At 31.0% G+C, this 15000-nt stretch overlaps 1 protein-coding gene across 13 annotated transcripts in view; it reads right to left on the bottom strand.

Moving 5' to 3' along the window:
• mdy (diacylglycerol O-acyltransferase) overlaps positions 1–15000 on the bottom strand; it is a 145372-nt gene that overhangs the window by 118734 nt on the left and 11638 nt on the right. For 12 of the 13 annotated variants that reach the window (XM_085663220.1, XM_085663221.1, XM_085663222.1 and 9 more), the window contains exon 3: positions 390–518. The exons of the other annotated variant lie outside the window; for it this stretch is intronic. In XM_085663220.1, the coding sequence (XP_085519346.1) occupies positions 390–518 (129 nt within the window). The remainder of the gene's footprint in view (positions 1–389; positions 519–15000) is intronic. 13 annotated transcript variants of the gene reach the window in all.

The raw sequence follows: 15000 nt of genomic DNA, 5'->3' as shown, positions 1-15000 counted from the left end.
AAATTGCTTGATCCTTTTTTTTTTTTTTTTTTTTTTTGACGTTAGTAATCTCGCAGAGATGAAATGGGAATTAAAGAATTTAGAAATAAGAATAAATGATAATAGATATAACGTTATTACGATATAAATAATTATTTATCTATTATCGATTAATTGATCGCTATTTCCTGAATTTCTATGATATTTACATACGTACAATTACATCACGACATATGATTAATCCATATATATATATATATATATATAAAGTAATTTAATTATATTTATTCTTTTTTTCATATAATAATACGATCTCGAATGAATAATAATTTCATTAATTATTATAATATTCTTTTAAATGTTAAAAACGTTCGTCTGTTATATTATAATATTGTATTTGTATTACTAACTTGATAAAATTTTCAAGAAGCAAACGAATTCCACCGATTCCAAGCATGAGGAAGCCCCAATTGACGAATCCCGTAAAGTTATCGAAACCCGAGCTCCATGAAAAGAGACTGTCTCTTGGCCGATGACATCTGAAAGAAGAAAAGTGGAACGTTGAAAATATTTAACGAAAAAAATAATAAAAAAAAAAAAAAAAAAAAAAGAGAGAGAGATAGAGGAAGAAAGGAAGAAGGGAATCCTGAAGAATATTTCCTTCGCCTTTCATCCTGAATTTCAAACTAAGTCGTTCACAGACAGATATGAGGAAAGAAATGTGCCATAAGAGATACACCACATAAGAGTAAGAAAGAAAACGACGATAATAAAAGCAAAAAGCCACGCTGCTACTTCTCTTTCGTATTACACTAAGATCGTTGGTATCCTATTTTAACTTAACGAAAAGATTCCTGAATAAATGTTTGAATTTTTTTCTCAAAACGATTCTTTTTGTTATATAGAATATAACTCCCTCCCTCCCTCCCTCCCTCCTTCCCTCCTCCTCCTCCGCCCTCCTCCTTCTCCATTCTCTACCATCTCGTTTTCTCCTTCTCCTTTTCATCTTCTCCTACTATCATTTATTATAATAAAATATAATATCTGCATTTGAGTCTGTTATAGGTACAGCTACGTTACTCTTTAAATCTTCATAATATATGCCTTTCATATAATCCAACGTGATGCAATTACTATACTCCCTTGGCCTCTTTGATCTATGCATTTATACGTATTTATTTATTTGGATTTTAGTCGAAGGACGATGGGTATTATTTTTCTTTTTTTTTTTTTTCTTTTTCTTTTTTTTCTTAATTAATTATATTCTTCTAAATATGAAGTATTTCTTAATTATATAAATAGAGACAGAGATGACAACGAAATAATGTATCGTTTGATAAATCATTACGAATTGTTACGAAACGATATTTCAATGGATAATTTGTGACTCGATAAACATTATGACGTAAGTTATTTTCTAAAAAAAAAAAAAAAAAAAAGAGAGGAATATATATATATATATATATATATATATATATATATATATATAAAACCTACTCTGAGTGTGGCAAAAAAATTTTTCTATAAAAACCAATTATATGTTTTTTCCTACCGAAATTTTTTTTTTTTTTCTTTTTTAAAGCTTTTCAGTTAGCTCCGTAGTTTTGTTTTGTTTCGTTCTGTCTTTTTTCTTTCTTTCTTGCTTCTTTTTTTCTTTTTCCTTTTTTTTCTTTTTCTTTTTTTTTTTTCTCTTTTTTTTTTCGTTACGAACAAGCCTTGCAGTTTCGCAAATTAGGCACTTCTAGTACTTTTATGAATCTGCAAGAAAGAAAGAAAAACAAAATTTCACCGAAATAGTTTCGAAATGGGATAATTGATTTTTTAAAATCACCTAGGAACTTTCGACCTATCTAAAAATTTTTAATCCACCTCAGAACTTTTGAATCACCCTATATATATATATATATATATATATATATATATATATATATATAAAGAGAAAAGGAACATTCTCTCTCCCTCTCTCTCTCTCATGTATATATATATATATATATATATATATATATATATATATACATGTCATGTTTCTTTATATGTATATATGTATATATGTATATATAAAGGGAAAGAAAGAGAGCGAAAGAGAGAGAGAGAGAAAGATAGAGGGAATTAAAATACAGCGGAATGTTCGCACATGGTCTCCCGAGGGAACACTTCCAGAAGAACAAATCGTATTTTATTTATTTACTTTTTTCCCTTTCAGTTTTTTCATTCCTTTCCTCCTTCCTTTTTTTTTCCTCCTCCTCCTCTTCTTCTTCTTCTTCTTCTTCTTCTTCTTCTTCTTCTTCTTCTTCTTCTTCTTCTTCTTCTTCTTCTTTTTTTATTCATTACTTTTTTCCTCCAAGAGAAAACTGACGCTTCTCTTTGTCGCGACGTTCTCGTCGTAATATAAAATTTGAATGTCGTACAGTAAAGAAAAATCGTCTAGTGTTTTACATTCTCTCTCTCTCACTCTCACTCTCACTCTCTCTCTCTCTCTCATTCTCTCTCTCTCTCATTCTCTCTCTCTCTCTCTCTCTCTCTCTCTCTCTCTCTCTCTCCGTCTGTCTCCGTCTCTCTCTCTCTCTTGTATGGATATAATAGAATGTAAAATAGAGGATAATAACCGACTTCTTAGATGAAATGTAACGATCCACGTTGTAAGTCCTTTCTTATATCTTCCTCCTTACAAAGTAATGGAACTCACTTGAAAAAAAAAAAAAAAAAAAAAAAAGAAAGAAAAAAAAATTTAAAAAAAAAAAAAGAACGAAAAAAAACAACCTGGAAGATATTTAAGAAAAAAAAAAAAAAAAGAAAAAGAAAATATCATTGTCGACGAAAAGAGAAAAAGAAAAAAATAATAATTCCGTGAAATAGAAAAAGGTATGATAAAATTGTCATACTAATCATAACATCTGAATGAATATTATGATACGTAAAAAACTGTCCTATATTTTCTTCCCTTCAAAACTCATGCTCGTATATAACGCACGTAAATATAAACAGACATACAGACACATAGATACAGACAGACATTTAATCATGGATATTTAAAGTATTACATCATATTAAAAAGAGAGCGTGTCAACGTGTCGAAAGTAAAATGTTGTCAATGACATTAGTATAATCGACCCTAATTTAATGAAAGACCTTTGCCCATTCTTTCAAATTAAATTCATTCAAAACATATGCTCAAATAAAACGTATGTACATATGCAACCTTTCAACATACATACATACATACATACATACATACATACATGCATACATACATGCATACATACATATATACGTACATACACACATGTATACTTGACATCAAAATGCTAACTCCCATCTTTTTTTTTTTTCCTTTTTCCTTTTTGACGACCATAACGTCCAAGTGGCTCCATCCAAATGAAGTACTTAATTAACTTGACTCGCGAGTAGTACTACGTACTCTTGCGTTACAGAAAGAGAAGGGTTAAAGGGTGAAGGGTTAGATGGTGACTGGCAAACGAAAGGATGTGAGAAAGAGTGAGAAGAAAGAAGGGAACTGGTTGAAGAGGAAAGGTGAGAGGGGGGAGGGAGGAGAGGGCGTGCATGAGGGTGAATGAGAAGTAAGGAAGGTTGAATAAAGGTACGGAAGGGAGAAACGAGGGTTCACGTCGAAAACTTTGACTAAGGTAAAAGAGTACTTCCTCTCTCTCTCTCCCTCCCTCTCTCTCTCTCTCTCTCTCTCTCTCTCTCTCTCTCTCTCTCTCTCTCTCTCTCTTTTGCAAAAGTAAAGGAAACAACAGTACGCAGAATATCTACTACTTAGGCTAATTTTCATGAATTCTAATTGCAATTGTGGGATTCCGAAGAAACGAATAAAAAATAAATAAATAAATATATATATATATATATATATATATATATATAAATAAATAAATGAAAGAGAGAAAGAAAGAAGAAAGTTCACGACGATAAAAATTGATTGATAATATTATCAATACAATTAAAATGTAATACGTATATATATATATATATATATATATATATATATATATATATCATCGAAATTCCTAAAAAAAAATTTTCAAAATGAATCTTTTACAGATTCTTCTTCGTCTCCTTCTTCTTCTTCTTTTTCTTCTTCTGCTACTAATACTTCTAATACTAATACTAATACTAATACTATTACTACTACTATTACTCTCATTTGCATTAACTTCCTCGATTAGGTTTCTTCGTTAGTGTCAACGAAAGGAATTAATTTCCCACGCGTTGATCTACAGAGCAGAGGTACATGTCTTAGCTGACAGCACCGGCGTCGTGTAAGGCGATACGATCGTAAACGACCTTGGAAAGGCTTCTAAGCCACTAACTGCTCCTTTAGAAATCCCCCTTGGCTTCGAGCATTCGTTAAAGATCTTTCTCATCTAAAGCAAGAGCAACGAGAGATGCGAGAAAGAGCGAGATTAATTTATTTGGAAAAAAAAAAAAAAAAAAAGAAAAAGAAAAAAAAAAGAAAACAAAACAAAACAAAACATGACGCAAAATCGAAGGACAATATAATCTTCATTCAATACAATTGTGTGTGTGTGTGTGTGTGTGTGTGTGTGTGTGTGTGTGTGTGTGTATGTTTGTGTGTATTAATTGCCATGATCTCTTTTCTTATCTTTTTTTATTCGACGTCGATTCGACAATGTTATCAAAATAAAAGACAAGTATAATATATTTTGTACTGAACGATTATTTTTCAATGATTTTTCTGTTATTAAAAAAAAAAAAAAAAAAAAAAAAAGAAAAAAGAAAATATGGACTGTACACGTAAATATTATTTTTAATAACGATTCAACAATTTACAATAATATTTCGGATCAATAGGATTGTAATATTATTATCTACATTAAAAAATTTTCGATAATATCACGCGTTACACAATACTTGTCAAATATTATCCTTTATTAATTTCCATGATATTAGAAAGAATATTCGTTCGAATTAATCATTCAATTTCAACAGATTGAATTTATATAGAGAGAAAATAATTCTTTGTACAATTGACATATATATATATATATATATATATATATATATATATATATATCTTCTTTTTTTATTTTTCTTTTTTTTTTCTTTTTCTTTTTTTTTTTTCTTTCGATAACAAAATCAATTCGACGAAATTATCGACGAGAAAATATAATAAATAAATTTTAACGATTATAAAACAAATATATAAAATTCAACACGTTATTATTACTCTCAGATTGTAATAATTTTAATCATACATATATTCGATATAATTAATAATAAATATCTCTATCTAATCTCTTAGAATTAATAAAATATATGTCTGTGTGTGTGTGTATGTGTATGTGTATATATATGTAAGGAACTCATGTAAGACTCATATATGGGTCCCATGTATATAACGGAGAAGGTTCCATACTCTCTCTCTCTCTCTCTCTCTCTCTCTCTCTCTCCTTCTCTCCATTCTTCCCTCTCTCCTTCTCCTCCTTCTCATAATTATCTGCAATAGCTCCTTCTAGCGATGCCACTAACGGTTGGCAGCCTGTATTAGACGACATTGGCGAACCACCTTCGCAGTCCTTCGGCTATACTCCTTCCTTCTCTCTAACGACTATATATATATATATATATATATATATATACATGCTATGACTATTATTCTGAATTTATGGCAGATCGTAGTAATTAATAGAGCCGCAATAGAAGGGACTGGAGTTAAGGTACGCCAAGACGAAGGTACGTCATCTAATACTTATGATAGGACGAGTCTGACGTTATGTGACAAAATGCAGTTGCATCCTAATGTCGAACGAATTACTTCCTATATACAACTTCTATAAGACTTTCCTTCAATCCATCTCTCTTTCTCTCTCCTTTCTTCCTTCCTTTCTTCCTTCCTTCCTTCCTTCCCTCCCTCCCTCCCTCTCTCCTTCCTTCCTCAATTTACGAAGAAGGGTAAAACTTTCTATAACGTAATTTCATCGATAATTTCTAAATTGCATTATTAATCATTTTAATTCCAATTAAAGTTCATGGGATTACTTATTAATGTAATGTCTGGACTGGGAAAAAGAATTTTTTATTCCTCTCTCTCTCTCTCTCTCTCTCTCTCTCTCTCTCTCTCTCTTTGCTTGCCTTTTTTCTCCCTTTTCTTTTTGTTGTTGTTGATTTTTTTTTTGTTTTTACATAAATCGTTTTCAAATGTTTCAATCGTTTTATTAATAATATTGCATTAATAATGTCGTTTTAGATCTAATAAGAAATTTAATTATTTATTCATAGCGCGTTAATCATCTTGAATATCATATGTTATTTATTAGTTTCTCCCATAGCGTGATATTGTTTTAGATAACAACGTGAAATTATTTAATATATTAAACGAACTCTATCATATGTATATTTTCTTTTGATCGACGATAGAATTGAACTTTTAAGATTTTAACTTGATAAATTGCGAATGTAAGTATAGAAAAAAAAAAAAAAGAAAAAAAATACAAGTATTACGAATACATCAATTCGAAGTCATTTTACATGATCACAATGTAAATAGAATTGATTGAATTTGTATTAGTTTTAAATGGAAAACAATCGAGATTTATTCATTATTATATATAATGATTATATACAATGATTGTAACATTGTTATACAATTATTACAACAATGATTATTTATTCATTAGCAATCATTAAAGTTTCTTAAAAACAATAGGTACGTGTTAGTACGTTAAATAATTATTACGTGATTTTTATTTGAATGATTTAAAAAAAAAAAAAGAAAAGAAAAAAAAAGGAGGAGGGGATAGATTTATTATCGAAAAAGAAAAAAAAAGAAAAAATAAAAAAAAGAGAGAGAGAGAGAACGGGAAAACAGAGTGCAAAAAATAAATTACAACGAATGTAAACAATAAATAAATCACGAACCAGAGACCAATATCGGATCCTACTTTAACCTGTTAACTTATTTTCCAAAAAAAGAAAAAGAAAAAAAGAAAAAAAAAATTACGTAACAAGAGAAAAAAAGCAAGGAAAAAGACAGAAGAAAAAAAAGAAAAAGGAAAAAAGAAAGAAGAAGAAGAAGAAGAAGAAGGAAACAAAAATGAAATCTTACGAATTATTAATCCTTATTTTGTATTTTTTTTTTCTTTTTTTCTTTTCTTTTCTTTTTTTTTTTTCTTTTCGCCTCTCTCTCTTTTTTCCCTCTCTTTTCTTTTCATTAAACTCTCCTTCCCATTTTCGTCGGCAATTAATTTGACAAAATTTCACGAGTCGAAAAGAACGAAGAGAAACAGAGAAACAATGTCTTGTCAAAAGTATTATAAGTAAAAACTTTAATGACAATGACGATGATGATGATGATGATGATGATGATGATGACGACGACAATGGTGATAATGTGCGATGATGGGGAATAATGATGGTATATGATTGTAATGATGTTTGTCGATGTCTAAGTCCAAGTATAAGACGAACGAATCTCAGAACGAACACACGCAAGAAGATCAAGAACTAACTTGTCCACTGTTTGTTCCTCAAAGCTGAAACATAACAGGCGTTTTCTTCCTGACGGCCATCTCGTTCCGTTTTCTTGTCGCTCTTCTACTTCGAACAACTTCCTCGGACAGCTTTTTGTTAAGGATCGTATTACAAACGTGGTTGACTCAACAAGAAAGAAAAATAAAAACCAACAGCGAAACTTTGAACACGAGACGAGAGAGAAAGAGCGAGTGGGAGGGGGAGAGAGAGAGAGAGAGAGAGAGAGAGAGAAAGAGTTTTTAACGCAAAGATAAACAGCTAACACTTTGATCTAATTGATATATCTACAATTACGTACTTTACTTTTTCTAAAATTTTTCTCTTTCCCTTTTTTTTGTTTCTTTTTTATATTTATATCTTTTTTATTTTTTATATCTACAATTACGTACTTCACTTTTTCTAAATTTTTCTCTTTCCCTTTTTCTCCTTTCTTTTTTTTTTTTTTTTATACTTTGTCTGTTCGTTCTTTTTTTCTTATTTTTTATTTTTCCTTCTCCTTTTTTCTTTTTTTTTTTTTTCCTTAATCTTTCGTAAGACATACCGTACGATTAAATGTTTAATACAATTAAATCGATCTCAATGATATATGATATATATTTATAATGAAAAAGTTATTTGAAATTATTTCAAATTAATTAATTAAGATTTAATGCTGTTTAATAATATTAATATAAATTGTTATTAGTAAAAAAATTAATTATCGTTCATTTTATTATTTATCGATGATATTATATAAATTGAAAAGATATGATAAGGATATTAAATGTGATTTAATACTACAGATCAAATTGCGTTTATAATAAAGAATTATGTGATCTGAAACGCATGTGTGTGTGTGTGTGTATGTGTGTATGTGTGTATCAATATATTATATATTTGTACATGTTTATTGTTACGTCTAACCAAAATATTATATAACGTAATATGAACTAGTATACTATAACCAAATATCCAATATTAACTTATAGGATATTAGAATAATTATACTATATATAATTATAACAATATACGTATAACCATACTGTATAATTAACCAACACAGTTATAGCATAATTATGTTATATCACGCTTATATATATATATATATATATATATATATATATATTATAATTATATTACGCCAAACATAACTTATAATTAGCTAAAATAAACTTTTGAAATAATACGAACGAACATTGAGATAAATAGATAACGAAACGAGTTCTAGTGTGAAATTAAAAAAAAAAAAAAAAAAAAAGAAAGAAAGAAAGAAAGAAAGAAAGAAAGAAAAACAATTACATATATACGAACAGATATATATAATTTCGTGATAACATAAACGTTTTATATATATATATATATATATATATATATATATATATATATATATATATATAAGAACACATAACACGTCAATCGATGAAAGTTCAATCTTTTTTTTAAAATATGTAACGGGAGAAAAAAAAGAAATGAAAAAAGAGAGAGAGAGAGAGAGAGAGAGGTGGGGTAAAAAAAAAAAAAAAAGAAAAAAAAAAGGGAAAGCGATCATAAAAATCCTATCAAAAGATTCAAGTAATTTCAAACGATAGGAGGATATTCACGTTGTCTCCAATAGATAATAACAAATCATCGAAAAAAAAAAAAAAAAAAAAAAAAGAAAAAAAAGGAAAGAAAGGAAGAGAGAAGGAAAGAAAGAAAAAAAAGAAAAAAAAAACGCGAATAACTCTTGTCAACGTCGATCGTCGATTTTGAAAACGTCACCATCGCCGTTTTTCCTATCAAAGTGACAGGAAAAAAATTCTCTCCCCTTTTATCTATATCTCTCTTTCTCTCTTTCTACCTGTCTATCTATCTGTCTGTCTATCTCTCTCTCTCTCTCTCTCTCTCTCTCTCTCTTTCTGTTCATCTCTTCTCGCGTCGTGATACGATGGGTACGATATCGATGGATCGAACGAAACGAAATAAAGAACGAATTGCGTTTTTCTACCGACGAAGCGAGAGGCAACAGAAACGGCGAACAATGTTTTTATATAATTATGGAAGCATACTACGAGATTGCATTACTATTCAAACCCACCTCCCCCACCCCATCCTCCATCCCACCCTCCAACCCTCCCCCTCATCCCACGCTCCGCTCTGACGATTCATCGAGGGAAATTTTCGTTCCCCCTTCTTTTTTTTTCTTTCTCCTGGATGCTTCATATCGTCGAGCGGGTGTTAGAAAAAAAAAAAGGAAAAAAAAAAAAAAAAAAAAAGAAAGAATAGGGGCACAGAAGAGGGAGGGAGGGAGAGAGAGAGAGAGAGATAGAGAAAAACACGACACGAGATACTAGTGTCATCGAAACAACAAAATCGATTTTTTAACTTTCATGTGAAAGAAGAAAAAAAAATAGAAAAAAAGAAAATAGAAAAAAAAAGAAGTGAAATGTTATTATTCACACACGTGCGCGCACAGATACGCACGCACACAAACGTAATATATCTATATGCTCGTAAAAATACATTCGCGTTATTACGATCGCGTGTCATTGTGAAAATACAAACAAATAAATAAATAAATAAATAAATAAATATATATATATATATAAATGTATGTATATATTTACTTATTTATTTTCTAATATATATCCATACATATATATATATATATATATTAATTCTAACATTATATTAAATAAATCTTAAATCAAATTTAATTTTAAATCTAAAATTTTTAATCCATTTATATATATATAGAAAGAGAGGTAGAGAGAGAGAGAGAGAGAGAGAGAGAAAAGGGAAGGAAAGAAAAGAAGGAGAAGAAAAAAAAAAGAAAAAGAAAATAGAAAATAGAAAGAGGAAGAGGAAGAAGAAGAAGAAGAAGAAGAAAAAGAAAGAAAAAAAATTTGAACAAGGCGCGCGACGGTGGTTTCTCCCATTTACTTCTCGAAAGAGATTGAAAAGATGCCAGAGACGCGAGCGTCTGTTCGTCAATAGAAATTCCACGAAGCAAATGGCACGACGAAATAGCCATTTTGGAACACGAAACGATTCCCACTCCCTCCCTCCTTCCCTTGATCTTTCTCTCTTTTCCTCTTCCCTTCTCTCATTCTCTCATTCTCTTCCTCTCTCTCTTTCTGTCTCCTCATCTCTCTTATTCTCTCTCTTGTACACACGGTTTAACAATCGTTTACTCCGGTGGCACCCGTTATAACGAATCCAAAGCAGCAGCAGCAGAAGTAGAAGCAGCAGCAGCATCAGCAGCAGCAGCAGCAGCAGCAGAACCATAGCAACGTCCCTCGTAAAAGATAAAGGTGCCAAATCTTTTGTTTCCGGATTGGTCGGTGAGGGGTAGTAGCTCGAAACTGCCCTTACAAAAGGAAGTACCACTCGTCTTTCTATCTCTATCTCTATCTCTATTTCACTCTCACTCTCACTCTCACTCTCACTCTCTCTCTCTCTCTCTCTCTCTCTTTCGCTCTCTTTCTTTCTCTCTTACACGCACAGAGAAACATATACACGCACACAATCACTTTCAAAAGAGACAAGAAAGGAAACCAGGGAAAAGAGAATGGTCTTTGAACGTACAAGGATAGACAAGACGAAAGAAAGGAAGATAGAGAAAGGGAAAGAGAGAGAAAGAGAGAGAGAGAGAGAGAGAGAAGCTTTGGAGAACGGGGATGAAGAGACGGGCTAGGGAAGGAAACGAGGAGGGAGGAGTCGGGAGGGTATAAGAAAAGAAGCTGGTGTAGAACGAAATGGAAGAAAATACCTTCGTATCTTCCTCACGAATCTTCCTGACACCGGAAACCTCGTGAATATTTAAACGGTTGACGGATATACATATATTACCCCATGTAATGAGGCTACCTCTCTTTTACCTTCTCTCTCTCTCTCTCTCTCTATCTATCTCACTATCTATCTATCTATCTATCTATCTATCTATCTCTATCTCTCTCTCTCTCTATTTCTCACTCTATCTATCTCTTTCTGTTCCTCACTCTATCTATTTCTATCTCTATCTCTCTCTGTCTCTCTCTCTCTCTCTCTCTTTCTCTCTCTCTCTCTCTCTCACGGTTTTATCTACGAATCGAAGGAAATAGAATGTAGACTAACTGTGGTTAAAAGATGAGGTCCGACAACGAAAGAATGTACTGAATGATTCAGGAAGAGAAAATTAAAGGGCGTTTTCTCAAAAGCCCCACTCCCCCCTTTTTTGTTCATTCGCCTCGCATCAAAATCTACTTTTCTAACTTTTCTTATCCATCGATCATTTATCTATCGTGTCGTTAGTTAGATGGATAGATAGATAGATAGATAGATAGATAAATTAGATTTTCTTTTATATTGGATCGTTCGTAAGAGGGTTCGTTTGCATTCTCCTTCTTTTTTCTCTTTCCCTCTTTTTTTATTTCCTTTTTCTTTTCTATTTTCTTTTTTTTTCTTTTCTTTTTTTGTTATTGTCGTTGTTCCGCTCGTATTGGAAAAATTTATTAGTCTTGTTGAGGGGAGGGGGTAGAAAAGGAAAAATAAATTACGATAGCAGGTAGAGATTATTATTTTTCTTCTTTACTTTTTCCTTTTCTTTCCTTTCCTTTTCTTTTCTTTTCTTTTCTTTTCTCTTATCCTAAAATTTAATAAGATTTGTAAGTAAAAAAAAAAAAAAAAAAGAAAAAAGAAAAAAAAGAAGTTCGATAATCGATCTTTATTTTTTTTTCTTTTTTATTTTTTTTTTAATTTATTAATAACGCATTACGACCAATGTAATATCATTTAAAATAACAGAATTATATTTATAAACAAAAATTCTAATTAAAGTACAAATTGAATGTATCAAATGAAAAATATAATTTTAAATTAAATACAAATTCTGTCATTCTCTCTCTCTCTCTCTCTCTCTCTTTCTCTCTCTCTCTCTCTCTCTCTCTCTCTCTCTCTGTCAGTCTGTCTATCTGTCTATCTGTCTGTCTATCTCTCTGTCTATCCCACTTTTAAGAAATCTCTTTCCAAAAAGAATTCTATATATATTATGAGCATACATACATACATATACATACATACACAAATACATACATAGAAAAAAAAAAATATATATATATATATACATATATAAACTCATACATCTTCGCGGCGAGATATCAAAAAATTTGAAAAAGAAAATATGAAGATTTGTCCAAATTGAAAAAAAAAAAGGAAAAAAAAATAATAAAAAATAAAAAAAATAAGAAAAAAGAGAGAGAAGGAAAATCAGTAGTGTATCTCTTTTCTCGGAATAAAACCGAATAAGAGAGAAAAAGAAAGAGAAATAGAGAGAGAGAGAGAGAGAGAGAGAGAGAGAGAGAGAGAGAGAGAGAAAGAGAGAAAGAGAAAGAGACGGAGTGACAGATAGACAGATAGAGGTACAGAGAAAGAAAGAAAGGGAGAGACAGAGAGACAGGGATAGAAAGAGTTGGGTTAGAGAAGAGCCATTATCGGAACGTGATAAGCGGCTTACGAGAGATTTTTGCTGGAATCACTTTTCAATACGTTTTCGACGATCGGATCGTGGTTGAAACGGGAACGACACCGGCTGCTGTTGCTGCTGCTGCTGCTGCTGTTACTGCTGCTGCTGCTACTGCTGCTACTTCTGCTGTCTCCCACAAGAAACGCGCCTTTCTTCTTCTTCGATGCGAAAAGGATGAGGAGATCAAAAGGAGGAGGAAGAAGAAGAAGAAGAAGAAGAAGAAGAAGAAGAAGGGGGAACTGAAGTGGTAAAGAGGGATGGGGTGGGGGCTGGTAAAGAGAACGGTACGCGAAATCAAAACGCTTCTCCTTTCGCTCGGCCATTTCCGCCAACGTAATCGTCCACCATTGTTCTTCCGCTTGATTTCGTTCACGAGTATCTACTATTACTATCTACTACTACTACTACTACTACTATTACTACTACTGTGTATTACTATTACTATTACTATGATCTTTAGATAAAGAAAAGGGAAAGAATGAGGGGAGACTGAGAGAAACTGAGAGATTGAGAGATTGAGAATGATAGAGAGAGACAGAGAGAGAGACAGAGAGAGAGAGAGAGAGAGAGAGAGAGAGAAAGAGAGGGAGGGAGGGAGGGAGAAAGAGAGAGAATAAATGTCGGCACAATACCGTTAATCCTCATCCGTTTTGAAGGCGAAAGCTTTACGAACATGGATGCTCAGCAGGACGACATAGCGAAGCTTTCGATTCTCACGCGAAAAGATTAAAAAGTTTTTCGCGTCGAACTCGGCGAGATGCAAAAAAAAAAAAAGAAAAAAGAAAAAAAGAAAGAAAAGAAAAACGGAAAGCAAAAAAGGGGAGAAGAAAAAGGAAAGGAAAAAAGAAAAAAAGAAAGAAAAAGAAAAACAGAAAACAAAAAAGGGGAAAAGAAAAAGGAAAGGAAAAAAGAAAAAGTACCAACGGCTGTAGTAGTAGTAGTGGTAGTAGTAGTAGTAGTGGTAGTAGTAGTAGTAGTGGTAGTAGTAGTAGTAGTAATAGTAGTAGTAGTAATTGTAGTTGTAGTAATAGTAATAGTTACAGTAGTAATAATAGTAGTAGTAGTAAAAGTAGTAATATGAGAGTATAAAACGCGAAATAGTAGAGAACTAACCAATTCTACTGGCGATCAGTTTATTCTTTTTCTCAAAAATAAAAAAGAGAAAGAGAGAGAGAGAGATACGAGTGCATATAACTATGTATGTGACATAACTGGCGTATAACGAAGATAACCGAAAAAGAAAAAAAAAAAAAAAAAAGAAATGAAAAAAAAGAAAGAAAGAATCAAAAGAAAGATAAGAAAAAAAATTCGACAGCTATCAACAGGAGAAAGTAAAGTTCGTCCTTTATTAAGTGTTTTCTCGGATGTAACGATATTACAATTGATATCTCAAATACGAACGCAAAAAGTTATTGATTATAGTTTACTTTCTATCTCCCTCAAACGACATCCTTTACTTCTGTTAAAATCTCATACAGGTTATTTTCTGTTTTTGTATTAGTAACGTATTGCAGCGGTACAGTAATTAATATTTGTTAGTAGTAGAATGCAAATCACAATAGAAGAGAACGATATCTTTAGACTACTTCAATATTATCGTACAAATGAACGATTATTTGCATTCATCTGAAAATATATATATATATATATATATATATATATATATATATATACACAGGGTGATTCAGCTATCATTAAATTCCTGAAGTATCTCTAATTTACTTCAAATGAAATAGAACAAAAATAATAATGAATTAAATATATAAAAAAAAAAAAAAAAAAAAAAAAGAAATATATTTATACAGACATTGATTTGGCGTTATCATAAAATTCCTGAAGTATTTCCAATTTACTTTAAATGATATAGGGGAGAAAAAAAAAGAAAAGAGAAAGAAAAAAGAAATAATAAATTAAAGGAAAAAAATCGTTCGTATGTAATGATTTCATCTCAAGATAATTATTTTCACGGTCGGTATTACGTTATGATCGATTACTTTTTTTCTTTCTTTTTCCTTTTTTGTTTTTTTTCTTTTTCTTTTTATTTATTTTTT

Source organism: Vespa mandarinia, chromosome 21, assembly GCF_050613455.1.
Source record: "Vespa mandarinia isolate Hongniang chromosome 21, ASM5061345v1, whole genome shotgun sequence".
Lineage (NCBI taxonomy): Eukaryota > Metazoa > Arthropoda > Insecta > Hymenoptera > Vespidae > Vespa > Vespa mandarinia.
This window is presented reverse-complemented; position numbering and strand designations above follow the sequence as displayed.